Raw genomic sequence first — 14,977 nt, forward strand, 5'->3', positions numbered from 1 at the left:
GTAATCCTCAGCAGGGCTCGAACCAATGACCCATGGAGTCCTGGAGTAAAAAGTCTCCCGCCTAGACCACTCGGCCATCCTTCCGGATACATTTACAGGTGCATTTTATACTTCATATAACCAATCCTCGTAGTTGCACAATATATAACGACAACAACAGAACTCTCAACATTATTAATTCGTTTTGCGATGCAACGCTTTATAATTTTCGGGTTTTTAAATCGTCAAAAGATGCATATAATGGCTATTTTAGAGCATGGTAAATGTTTAGTATTACTGTTTCCTCACAAATATCATAACTAAAACGAAAATTTGCAAATCTGAAACACCTTTTCTCAATTTTGTCAATTTACCTAAACGTGAAAAGGCCCCTTAAAATGGATCTAAACAAATTAAATATTGACTAGACGAGTCTCTTGTGTAAGGGAAACATAGTTTGCATAAACATTGTTTTTCCGAACTTCATCTACCACCTTCGAAGGGTTTTGTTTTCTGAAGTTCTGTTTCGAACTGCTGATTTGTTGTGTGTTGGTTGTAATGTTATGCTTTTTTAAATGCACACTGTTATTTATTATTCAATTTACGAGTATAAAATCATTATCATGTTCAATAGATTAAAAGTCCATTCAATTTAATTACAAGCGCGTGTACAATTATGCCAAAACACAAGGTAGAACCTTTAAAGGAAGAGTATTTACTTCAGATGACACACGCGAATGATGACAATTTAATGGCTTGGATGGTAATCACATATGTGGTTTAACATTTCGAATGGGCATGACTTATTTTAATAATTATTCTTGATCTTTTCGTATTGACACACGTGGTATTATTCCGCTTCTGTAAACACAATCATTCCCTTATATTTAAATTGCTAATAAATTAAGAGTAAAACATTATATTATTCTGTAACCAAAAGTATTTATTATTTATGTTAATTACATTGTTCAGGTGCGGGAGTTATATAATGAGTGGAGCACTCATGCGGTCGATAAGGTATAAACAACTGAAAACAACTTTTTAACACGTGTATTCAGTTTAATTATTTAGAATATACGCCGCATATCTTTAATATCTTTCTTGATTCAGCTATTGTTTTTGAGTTAACTATACGTAAACAACACATTAACCAATTATCATTTAAAACATATCTTCATCACTGAAATTTACCCCCGTTCACACATAGCTGCGACGTTACGACGATCATCGCGATCAAGCCACGATCTGAAAAAAGGGATCGAGGCCGATCGGAGTCTTATTCGAGCAATTTGAAAAATTATGGTCTTCATTTCGACCGTTCTACGATGCCCCTACGTCAAACGCTTACTGTGTTTACTGCCGCGACATTCAAAATCTTACTACGACGCTACTCAGAGATTTTAATGCGCTTTTACTGCGATCATAAAGATCCCTCCACGATGCTTCCGCGCTACCTGTACGATTACGGCGCTTCTACTACGCTCTTTTTACGACTCTACACCGATTCTTGTTGGCCACGCTCCCGTTACGCTTGATTTGAGCATGTTCAAAATAAGCGTGGCGAGAGCGTAGACCTCTCCGATCATGAAGACTCTACCGCAATCATACTGCGCTTTTAAGACTCCACTACGTTTCTCCAGCGATGTGTCACGATCGGCCTCGTTTTCGGCCACACTTTGATCGTAGTAGAAGCGGCGTCTTTGTGTGAACGGGGGGTAATAAGAACGTTGTTTATTATCAACCTTTTATATAAACACATATCGTCCACTCCCCGCGAAAATGGCCAATCTCAGTTTCGGCACGAAAACGGGTTTTGACATTTTCGCTCTGGTGAAAACAGCCCGCTTCTCCCGCGAAGAATTCCAAGGTCCTATCTAATCGGCTTACAAAGTTATACCATGTGAGGATTTTGCGAAGTTCGATTGGTTGGAACGAAAATTTCCACACTAAATGTAGACAAGTAAAAAAATATGAGAACATTGTCTAACTCAAGCTGTAAAAGCTGTAAAAGCTTGAGTTTGACAATTTTCTCATATTGACTACAGAAACAGGCAAACGTCCCTTTACACATTAGGGCACATGTAGGGATACATAATACAAAGTTTTAGCTTCATGCTGTAATTAAAAAAAATGAAGTTTTTTCCTTCTGAAAACTTGTACATATTGAGGTTGGCGATTTTCGCGGGGAGGGGACGATATGTATAAATTAAATCATAATAAAATTATAATACATTATGAGTTACCCTTTATAAAGGTCATTTTCAATTCGAACGTATAAATATACAAAAATAAGTATATATATAAATATATAAAGTACATATATGTATAAATATATAAGTGTATATGTAATGATAATGATATATTATCACCCAATAATGCCACATATTATAAACTGTATTATTGGCGGTGGAAGCTGCTTGCCTTAAAATGACCAGTCAACAAATTGACAAAATTACCATTAACACAATTACCATGGATTCAGAAAATAAGAAGTTTAAACGTATATCGCTACGCTAACGTGTTGGGAAATATTGAAGAAATATTATTTTGTTACAACTGAAACACAGTCAACAGAGAAATTATTGTTTATATCCGCTAGTCGTCTTTTTAAGGCTAATGACCGATGTTTTCTTATATACAGGTCAATACATACAACATAACTTAAAATGCACACCAACGCAATTCAAATTTATAAAGAGCAATAAATAGACATTTAAACTTCACTGATATTTAGTTACTTAATAATGACAAAATAGTTGCCAGTGCAAGATAAATACAACTTTCTGAGGCACGATACTCGTCAAGCGAAATATGTACAACAGAGCTTTTCTGGTTTCATCGAAAATTTGGAAAACGTGATTATGTGATAATACAATTAACTTAACAATAAGTAATTGTTTTAAAATAGTGCTGACATTAACGTGTCTACTTGGGCTTGTTTTTCATTTTTTATTTCTAAATTATGATCACTATGTTATGATGTCAAATGTTCAAGCTCTTATGTGAACGACCGAGGTCTCAGTTAAATAGTTATTGCTATGCAGTTTTAGTTTATTTTGTTGAATTCAATTGTGTGTCTAATATTTTTTAAGTTATTACTGAAAGTAAATACTCTTTGTGCATATATCACATAATAAAAGACGACATATTTTTAAAAATATGAAATTAGAAAGTGTCTTCAATAAGGCCGTTAAAGAAATGATAAACGTTGTGTACTTTTTTTATATACAAACGAGAGGTTTGATCTGCTGGTTGAAAATAAATAAATTGCTTAAATAAATAAATTGATTTAATTATTTTGTGTTTCTATCATACTTTAATTAATAATTTACAAACAACTGCCTTTAGAGATTAATACTAATAAATTGTTGAACATACTTATACATGTGTTATGCCTGTTTTGGAAACAATCACAGCATTTGAGACCGGTCCTGACCTTTTTATAAAGGTTTAGAGAGGGGACGGTATTGACCATGGTATGTTTTGCGAAAAAACTCATAACTCAATACTCAATCAAGGTCGAGGTCACATGGTGCACGTTCAGATGTATTTGTTTTACATGAATCGTTCATGTTGTCATGGTTGTTAGCCTTTTCCTCACTTAGTTTGTTTCGGAACTTTTCTATAAAGTTTCCAGCAAAACTGAGAAGATCTGAACCGGACTCACGTTCTTCTTCATCGCTTTCCAGATCGTCTCTTTTAGATACAAGTCGAACGAAGTCATCTACAAATTTAACACCCGTCTCAACTTTTCGACTAAATGAATCGTCATGTTGTTTAGTCGACGTATTAGAATATTCAGCACGAGGTATTTGGTACTCAGCTTTATCTTTCACTCGTTGTGGATATTCGTTGTGTTCAACGTCCATTTTTACTCGACTCAAAGACTTCTCCGATTGTCTAGTTGACTGCCTCGAAACGATTGCACTCGTTTTATTATAATCAGCAGTGTCTGCAGTTGTATGTGCCGTCTTATCGCTTTGTTCGTTTGCCATTAAAGGCATACCTGATGTCTGTGAGTCTTGTTCTTTCGTATATTGTGTGCGTTGCTCTCTTGCATATATATCTTGCTCATTTTCATTATCTGATTCTGAACCCTCTTTGTCTAATGAGAAGACAGTTTCCATTAATGCCTCGACACCAGTTAAAATAAGTTGCCCAGAGTTATTCATATTCTTTCCCTTTATTAATTGCACAAAATTGCGGAAGTTTTCGGGATATCTTTTTCCGAAGCTGTCAAAATGATCTTCATTGCTATTGTTTTTATCCTCATTGGGTTCAAATGTCATGAAAGACCACATACCGTGTATAATATTATTACATATATCTTCTTCCATATTTTCCTGACGTTCAGCGCATAAATAGTCCATTATTTTCTCTTTTGAAATAATATAAACGTCGGGCTTCGGTGGATCTTCTAAAAAAATTAACAGGAACTGGGAAGGTGACTTACGTATTTCAGCAACCTTGTTGAGAATTACAATCACCAAGTCATCACGACATCCGGCGATAAGATTTTCTCCACGGACAAAGTATCCTGGTAGAAAACGGGCCTTGAGGCAACTAAGCATAAAATCCAAAGCTCTAATCACGCAATTCAACAAATTCCCTTCACACCAAAAGTCGTCATCAGTGTCTTCTCTGATAAAAAATAGCACAGTCTTCCAATGATACGAAGTCAGTACTGGAGGCTCTGTGCGTAGAAACGCCTTTTGATATGCCTTTAAAATCTTCCAGCATAAAAGCGGTACCTCAGAAAGCTGTTTTGCCAAGGCTAGTTCACACTGCGAAAATGACAGTCGAAAACATGTATCATTTTCATCTGTTTCCGGAGAATGGTCCTCATTGTTTCTGTCTCCATTCAGATTCGGATACAGAGGTCGTTTGGCAACGATCTGACAATCTGTTTTTATAATGTTAAGAACCAAGTTTTTCGAAGGCCATTTTCGAGGCCTAGTTATCCACTCTTCGGCTACCCTCGGCCAGCCTTGAATAGTAAATGCAGGTACTATATCAGCAGTCATGAGTTTAGGAAGGTCACTTGTTTCCCCAATTAATTGTACGTTGCTTATACTGCTTCTGTATATCGGGTCGGTTTTGGGCTCTCGCTTTTTTGCTTCGTTTCTCATTGTTGAAACACCATCATTTTCCTTTAAGTCTCTATACAAGTCTGCAATTTTTATCCCCGCACTTGTTACGCCTTCTGCTATATTTGAAAACGGTCTTTGACTCTGTGCGTTAGAGAAGTCATGTGGATCACATTTGTTAGCCATAGCATCGAACGAGTCCAGAGCACTATGAACGAACTTCAACATTACACTCCATCTATTGACCCTCTTTTCAGAAGCCTCAGCCACATGCAAAGCATCCATGGTTGACGATCCATCTAGTGCTGCAATCTCCAAACCGACAGCGGATTCTTTGAAAACGTTAAAATATTCCCCATCGGTTGATATACCTGGACGTAACACGACGCTGACGAAAACCCTCAGTAAACCATATATTCTTCGTTCTAGATGTTTCAACACGTTGACTGGGACGTACATATCTTCGACTAATCGTTTCCATTTGAACATTTCTGAGTGTGTGCTATCGCCCCGAACTCTCAGAAACGCGGGATAACGGGGGTCGTATTCCAATAATGATTCATCTAAAATCGCGGTTTTCGAGATTAGTAAAATATCAACATCACCACCGTCACCGGGCACGTTGACTTTCGATCCATCTTGGGAACTGCCCACAGGAACCAGCATTTCGCTGTTGAAGAACTGAAACGAATGTTTGCAATATGAATCTATTGAGTAGAATGTTAGCTGGAATACACGCAATTAAAATTAAAACAAGAAGGACACATGCCTAAAAGCGCTTGCCTGAGATCAAAAGGGACAAAACTGTTCTTCGCATATAGTGTTTTATGTGAAGCTTGTTTATTGCCAGCAAGATTTGACAAATATGTGGCTTTCAAAATGTTAACTATTTCATTATAGCTATTGATCTCATTTGTTATCCGAAGTGACGCAGTTTCTAACTAGGCCGATATCTCAGTGGGGCACTTTCTGATCAAGTTTCATTACGAATGGGTTTTAAACATGGTATCTGGAATGTTATTGATGTTAGCGACGGGCTTAAGTTGATCAGAAAAGCTCCAAAAATCAATTTTCGTTAAAAAAATCGGTTTTGTATTAAAGGGACACTTTCACAGATGTTTGCATGTATTGAAGTTTGTCATTAAATGCTTTATTTTGATAAATGTAAACATTTGATCTAAAAGCTCGAGTAAAAATACAATAATAAAATTAAAGTAAAAAAGTAACCCTCAACTGGGATCGAACCACTGATCCCTGGAGTAAGAATGTAACGCTTTGACAACTCGGCCATCCGTGCTCATACGACGAATAATGTATTTTATACTTTATTTAAGCAATCCTCGTAGTGTCACAAAATATACCAAAAACAACAAAACCCTCCAAATTATTTAATCGTTTCGCATTGCCACGCTTTTTAATTATCAGGTTTTTAAAACGTCAAAATATGCAAATAATGGCTATATAAGAGCATGGTAAATGATCAGTTATACTGTTTCCCAGCAAATATAACTGCAACGAAGATTTGCGAATCTGAAACATTTCTTGTTTGACAAACTGCCTGGATACTAAAGTTACAGCATGTTTTTTACAAAAACAAAAGATGCAAATACTTGATGAAAACAGCTGTATTGCACCATGCGATTTAATTGCACATATTTACTGCACTTGTTTTAAATCGTTTTCTTCTTACCTGCCAAGGCATGATACTTTCACGATGGTTGAATGCGTTTATATATCTTTGACAAATCTTAAGGGATGTTACGGCAGTTTATTTTACCGATGATATATTTATAGCAACACCGATGATGCTATTAGCACAACTCAATATTTTTGTTATCAGTATCATCAGAAATGAGTTGTTTAAGAATAAATTGCCAGTGGTTCGATCCCAGGTGGGGTTAAAAAAATTTAAACTTTTTTTCTTTCTTTAATTTTATTCTTCTTTTATACTGAAGCTCTCAAGTCCTGTTGTTTACAATTATCAATTTCAAGCATTTAATCACAAACTCCAAAACATGCCGAAATCTGTGAAGAAGTACATGTAAGTTATTCGTGTTTAAGGTCGAGTTGGATACTGTATGGTCTTATGTTTGTGATTAAATATTGTATTAATGTATTTTGGTAAGCTGTTGTGATTCCAGTTATGATTGTAATAAATTTATAATGTTTATGCATTTTTCTAACAATCTATGTACCGGTACTACTACTTGGTTTTAGCCTTATTGCTGTTTTTTTATGAAATTTTACGTAGACGGTGGGGATTGTTAAAACAAAAAATCACTGTTAAAAGTGCGGTGACCCCCCTTTTTTATTTGTTTTTTTTTATGATGACAATAAGTTGATGAACATATATGAGCAATTTTCTCAGAATTCTATTAGACAGAAAAAAAATCCATTTATGTGGTTTAAATAGTGAAAAAAAACAACGTTTTTTTAGTGACATACACATTATAAAAACTATTTTTGTTTAAATTCAACTTGTTAAAAAAAATCAGCAAAACTGCGGCAACACAACTTAAGTGATTTCTTGATTACGTGCTTTATATCTCGGTTAAAATAAACCATGTACTAGGCATAGTTTCTGGTGTTAAAGTACTCGCCACACTAACCCAAACATCGGAGGTTTGGGTCCCAAAAATGAACTTGTAATTTACAAGTCGTAAAATGCTGATCAATAACCATAACAACGGGTTATTATGTCGACTTTTAAACTTCTTAAACAATGTATATTCAAATGCAATATATATTGAAGGGCTACTTTAAGGGTATTTAATATACCATAGACATACAGTTCATGAGTATACATGTTAAAATTAAAGTAACATATATAAAGACATGGCATGTGCTCAGAATTGAATTTCGTAAGTTGTAAAATAAAGTATCAATACTTAAAGAGATCTAAAGAATTTAGATTACAGCATAAAGAATCTATTTAACAATGTTATAACTTACATAAAAAACAAAGGCAAATGTACACAATAGCGAGAAGTCATGTTTGAGTTAAACATTATCATACTAATAATTATACAGGTTTCTTTGAAAAAAAAAGCTTTATGTACAAACGTGGCTAAGTTTCTGCTGGAACTTGTATTATGATATGTATATGTATTGGAATGACTTAATTCAATAGACTTTAATAAATCACGAGCATAAACAAGAGGGCCTGAAAGGCCCAAAGTCGCTTACCTGAGATAACAAGATAGTATTGGGACAAATCTTCTGACCAAGTTTCATGAAGATCGGAAAATAAATGTGGCCTCTAGAGTGTTAATAAGGTTTACTATAGCCATATAAGGAAAAATGCCCTGCCCCTTGGCAGACATGTATTCAACCAACCGGCGTCATTTTTGAACACTTCCAAGATATTATCGGGATGAATCTTCTGACCAAGTTTCATGAAGATCGGACAGCAAACGTGGCCTCTAGAGTGTTAACAAGATTTCACTAAAGTCATATAAGGAAAAATGACCCGCCTCTTGGAAGCCATGTTTTTCAAGCAAACATAATTATTTTCAAACTCATCCAAGATATCATTGAGACCAATCTTCTGACCAAATTTAATGAAGATTGGACAATAAATGTGGCCTCTAGAGAGTTAACAAGATTTTACAAAGCCATATAAGGAAAAATGCCTCGCCCCTTGGCAGCCATGTTTTTCAAGCAAACATAACCATTTTCGAACTTATCCAAGACATCAACAAGAAAAATCTTCTGACCATATTTCATGAAGATTTGACAATAAATGTAGCCTTTAGAGTGTTAACAAGGTTTTACTTAAGCCATATAAGGAAAAATGCCCCGCCCCCCTGGCGGCCATGTTTTTCAACCAAAGGGCATCATTTTTTTAATTCGTCCAAGATATTATTGGGATGAATCTTTTGACGAAGTTTCATGAAGATTGGACAATAAATGGGGTCTCTAGAGATTTAACAAGATTTTACTATAACCATATATAGCAATATAAGGAAAAATGCCCCGCCCCTTGGCAGCCATGTTTTTCTAACAAAGGTATCATTTTCAAACTCAATCCAAGATATCATCATGACAAGTCTTCTGACCAGGTTTCATGAAGATCGGAAAATAAATGTGGCCTCTAGTGTTAACTATAGGTTTAACTATAGCCATATATTAGGAATAATGCCCCGCCCCCTGGCGGCCATGTTTTTCAACCAACCGGCATCATTTTCGAACTCATCCAAGATATTATTGTATAATCTTCTTACCAAGTTTCATAAAAATTGGACAATAAATGTGGCCTCTAGAGTGTTAACAAGATCTTACTAAAGCCATATATAGCCATAGATGGAAAAATGCCCCGCCCCTTGGCAGACATGTTTTTCAAGCAAAGGTTACCATTTTTGACCACATCAAATATCATTGGGCCAAATCTTCTGAGCAAGTTTCATGAAGATCGGAAAATAAATGTGGCCTTTAGAGTGTTAACAAGGTTTTCCAATCTTCATCTTGGTTCATGAACTTTTGGACATGAACTGTTCTTAAGACACGTTCATGAACAGTTTATGAATTTTTGTTGAACACTTCAAAGTTCATGAACAGTTCTTTATCTAACCATAAATACTAAGTAATGAACATTTTATGAACAATTATTTCTGATGACTTTTCTGAGACAGACTTTGAGGATCCATCATGAATAATTCATGAATTCCTTTGTGCTAGATGTTTCATAAATATTTTTGAAAGTGATATTGAAATGTCTAGCATACTAATCTTGTAGATTTGTGAAACCTGTGAAGTTAGTATGAATATGCATAGTATTTTCACCGCTGTAAGTAAGAGTTCTTGACCTGTTCTAGAGAATTTTAAGAACATTTGTACAAGAACTGTTCAAGAACTGCCTTCAGGAACAGTTCAATAACTTTTTAAGGACCTTTCCTGTTCTTGAATTATTCTTAAACTATTCTTGAACACTTTAAGAACTTTTTTGAACAACATGTTTTCTTCTGATGTTCTTAAACAGGTCTACACAATGTTTTTGAACATATGATGGATCTGTCATTGTTCTTGGAAGACTTAAAAGACAAGTTTAAGAACGTTTTAAGGACATCTTATTTCAAGAACAGTTTAAGATGATATCAAGAACTCAAACATGTACATTGCATTGCTGTTTTTACAAAGGAAGAATATTGTGTGCACAGGAAGTTGAAACGGAAGGCACATGGTTTATGTTATATTTGAAAATGTAAGTCTTTAATAAATTACTGGCTGAACTGATCAGCCATTGGTTCCATTTCAAGTTCTTTGGCACTGTAAGTGTAACCATTTCAGGGAAACCATTGATTAGTAAATGATTCTTGAACTGAAAATGAGACTATTCATAATCTTTTCAATACATGAAGTATTCATGAACATATAGTGCAAAGTTGTATTATGAAATTTAAAGAGTATTATCAAACCACTTGTATCTCAGTTATTAGTGTTATATTTAAATTATTGTTATATTTTGCTATCAATATGTTAAGTGCTAATACAAGACTTGTTTCTTCTTACCCTGACCTGTTTGTTGAGCTTTGGTAACACTTATGATAACCTTTGCATAAATTGACAAATTCTTGTTCATGAATAGTTCATGAACACTTCATGCCACCTCAGTTCATGAACTATTGAAGAACAATGGTTCATGAACTATTCACTGACAGTCCGTGAACAGAAAATGAGCCATTGAAAAATAGAAGAAAAATGTTCATGAACTGTTCATGAACAGCAAAACCCTGAAGAATTTCTCAAGAATTGTGTTGTTCATGAACTGTTCAAGAACACTTCATGCCATTGGTGTCCATGAATAGTTCATGAATATTTCATGTCATAATGGTTCAAGAATAGTTCATGAGCACTTCATGCCATAAGGGTTCAAGAATAGTTCATGAACACTTCATGCCATTAGGTTTTAAGAATATTTCATGAACACTTCATGTCATTAGTGTTCATGAACAGTTCATGAACTAAAATTTCAAGAACATTTCACAGACGTGGCTCATTTTCTGTTCACTGACTATTCGTGAACAATTCATGAACTCAGATCACTAACAGTTCATGAACAGTTCACGAATTATTCGTGAACTGCAGAACAACATTTCGCAGGGGAAGGCAAATGTTGACGCCGCACAACAGACAACGGACGACGGACAAAAGGCGATCACAAAAGCTAATCATGAGCACGTTGTGCTCAGTTGAGCTTAAAAGACAGCGATGCAACATAAAACAGTGTTGCAGAGACTGGACAATTACGTTTAGACATGATGTTCTGATAAAATGTTGGATTTCTCTAAAACAAAAAAATAACGTTACAACTTAATATATCAGTTTGAATTTTAATTTCGTTCGTGTATCAAATATGATATGTATCAAAGTTTGCATTTTCACGACTAAATGATCTGTTAACCATGAACATTTTATTAATTTCTATGACAAGTAACATTTTAGGAATTCTGATTTCTTCGTATGATTGTTCAATCCCACTTCACCCAAGTTTTGTTCAATACGAATACATTTATTTGGTAATCAATTTACATCAAATAATTAACAGTTGCTGTCAAATGTGTGTTACGAATTAAATCATATGTAAATTAAGTTGGTCATGTATGAAATCCTCGTTGATCTTTTAAATGAAAACAAATGTTTTAATAATGAAACAATACAGAAGGAAGATGTTTAAGTGCGACGTTTGTAACTGGAAATTAAGCTTAAACATATAAGAATATCAATCACAGTAACGTACCTGTAAAAACGCATTGAACATTTCGACTTGCTGGAGTAAGGCCTGTATCCGTGAGTTTAAACTAGAATCAATCCGTCTCGCTAATGTGACCATATCAGTCGATGCTGAACATTCTGTGTGTGACTCAGCTGCTTCATGCTGTGCACTTCTTGTAAGTTTACGTTCCCACTGGGGGCTGACGAGGTCAAAGCGTAGTCCGTTTCGCTACGACGTCGAGTATATGTTTTACTACGAAAACATTGTTTAAATACACATGACATCGAGAACGGATTAGTCGAACATTGTGTTTAAAACATGTAAGATTATGATTTTGTAATAACAAAACTCTGAATTTAAGCACAATGTCATTTCATAGGTCTGTTACATAAAATTATAATCCAAGATGTGTCTGGTTTATGCGGTTAAACATGAAATATACCGCTGATTTATCAAACCGAAGTCAAGTTTCACTTTAAAAAATGCAATTAAGGTTTACAACTGTGTATAATTGACACAATTTTACAATTTCCATATTGATCTATGTATTGTTAAGCCACTGGTGTGTTTAGAAATGTGTAGGGTGACCCAGTTATCATAAATAAAGGCTAAATATTATTATAAGGCATGATCATGTCTCTGACAGTATACGTATATGCCTCGCTACGACAACGCTTTAGCGTGCATGCGTTTCTCACAGAAGACGTATTGGTTATCTCTCAAAGGCAAAATAAAGAAAAAAAATTTTTTAATAGTCATGGAGTGGCTGGATATTTCCTTTGAGACAGAGGTAGTAACAACGGCACAACATGATCCGAAGCGCACAGTCGACATGGTAATGCACATTATTATGATATAATTACATTCACGTCTAGGCCAAAGGAAACGATTAAAATCGAAAATCCATATATAAGATGACAGTTGAGAGTCGAGTACCTAATGTCGTCGGTCTCAATAAAAATGACTCATCTTCTCCTCGTGACAATCCCTTATACGTTTATTTTGATAGAGACCGACGATAGGTTTTCAGCATACGGTACTTTTTATCAAATAACATTCGATTCTCGTTATCCCCAACTCGCTTATCTCGAAACTCTGCTTATGTCAAAGTAAATCCCATGTCCCAACTTCGATCATTATTTATCTCATACGGATTTTGATTTTAACATTGTATATATCAAAGCGATTTTCTTGAAAATCGGTTATCGTCAACTAATTTTGAGGTGAATTTCATGTTTGTATACATGATTGTACCTGTAAAATCCACACCTGTAACAGCCGTAAGGTGTGGAAAGTAGGACCCCAATGGCACAAATCCGCAATTGCATAATCAATATATTGTTGTAAAGGTGTGGCAGTGGGTTTCTGTCACAGGTTATTGTTAACTGCGTACATGAGACGGCCGGTAAATTTACCTCGTGTTACAATGCGGTTAAGGCCCAGTCTCACTATGATGCCGGCGGAGCCCCAGTGCGTGATCAGGCATCTACCGGGATGAGCCGGGGCCCTACCGGGATGAACCGGTGCTCCACCGGGATGAACCGTGGACGACCGGGGCTCCACCGGGAAAGTATTAAAATGTTTAATATCTCCGGGATGAACCGGTTGTCCCCGGTTAAACCGGGGCGTTGCCGCAGCTCTGCCGGGGTCTGATGCCGGTATAACCCCGGTGAGTGCCGGCGTAGTGACGGTTTACCGGGGCTCTGCCGGGACTCTGCAGGCTTTCACCGGGTTCAACCTTTTCGTTTGGATGTTCATGCGCACAGTGAAGCATGGCATCTTTTGCACTGGGAAATGGCAGTCTGCAGTAACTGCAAACTGCATGTGATATGTCCTGAAATGGATACAAAAACTTCGTTGAGCAACCTATGCATTATATTTGTACTTCGTTGCGCAACCAATACATACTCTGTGCGAAACCTTTACATAAAGCGACTTGTAATTTCCTTCGAAACAAAGCATTTGAATAATTAAAATATATGTTCGTAACCTGTTTTGTACTTTAAAATGTGTAATGTACACTGAATCAAAGTAAAATGTAGTTTTATTTAATTTAAGTTACCGTAATTGGCTATTTTAACAGAATAACCATCTTATGCATTGCTTCAAATCAAAATAATTCGATTTTAGCTCAAAATAAACTTAAAGGTTGCAACTACGCGCATTTGTTCTTAGTTTGTTATTGAAAATAAGTACCTACCATTACTGGATGTTCCGTTCTCTAATCCATAAACACCAGAAAATATGAAACTCGCCTATGAAAGAAGTGTATTTACACCATGTTTTCGTAGTAAAACATATACCCGACGTCGTAGCGAAACGGACTACGTTTTGACCTCGTCAGCCCCCAGTGGTTCCATTATATGTGTTTACAATTAATTATTCAGTTGTACGAATTATGTGTTTTGTAATTTTAGAACACACACATAGATTAATGTATACCATCATTATTAACTTTAAGTACACGCTTTTATTTCGCTACACTACTATATGAACTACTGTGTTCTGTTTCTTCGACGCAGTAAATCTATTTATTGAAATCTATTTATAAACAAAATGGAAAATCTAACAAGCGTTGCGTTGCCTATGTTGAATCACCGACACTACAAACATGTAAAGTAAACGTTATAACAGCGAACGTATGCAATGCATTCTTTTATTAAAAGTCGTATTAAACCTCTTTGTGTCTTGGTTTTCCCGTGATGTGATTTATTGGCAAAAGAAATAACAGTGAAGCCAAGCATTCGAAGGAGCGGTTAACGATTTAAGTGAGAAAAGCAAGTATCATACGTGTTTAAAGGGTTAACGTTATCGGAAATATTACCATATCTGTATGCGTATAATAAGTTTTGCTCAGCGACTACATTTAATGATTTCCAAAGCATAACATTAAACATTATGCGTCTTTGAAAAATATATAAAACGTATATCCTGAACACAAATGAAGGTAACATATTTACGTTTCTAAATAATTAAACGGGAAACAATAGGTTTCACTTTTCAGTTGTTAGTCGCTCATCTACCACATGAAATGGTTGTGTAGTGTTTCGCATATTTACGTATACATTTTTTCATTCATTTTTGTACATTCTACACAAATACTTAGTACACATAACTTGTCATGTGCACTTTTATACGAATATACAAGGTCGTATTTGCAGAATATAAGACAAATACAAAATATTCATTAAATTTATTT

At 35.3% G+C, this 14,977-nt stretch overlaps 1 protein-coding gene across 1 annotated transcript; it reads right to left on the reverse strand.

Annotated features, from left to right (window-relative positions):
• Positions 1-1,013: 1,013 nt before the first annotated feature.
• On the reverse strand, positions 1,014-11,962 carry LOC127851551 (uncharacterized). Its single transcript, XM_052385382.1, has 2 exons — positions 11,803-11,962; positions 1,014-5,747 (listed from the first exon to the last, which is right to left on the reverse strand). Exons 1-2 carry the CDS (start codon positions 11,893-11,895, stop codon positions 3,489-3,491), a joined length of 2,352 nt encoding a protein of 783 aa, XP_052241342.1. The 5' UTR covers positions 11,896-11,962; the 3' UTR covers positions 1,014-3,488.
• Between the last annotated feature and the right edge of the window lie 3,015 nt (positions 11,963-14,977).

The sequence above is a fragment of the Dreissena polymorpha genome, chromosome 1, assembly GCF_020536995.1.
Source record: "Dreissena polymorpha isolate Duluth1 chromosome 1, UMN_Dpol_1.0, whole genome shotgun sequence".
NCBI lineage: Eukaryota > Metazoa > Mollusca > Bivalvia > Myida > Dreissenidae > Dreissena > Dreissena polymorpha.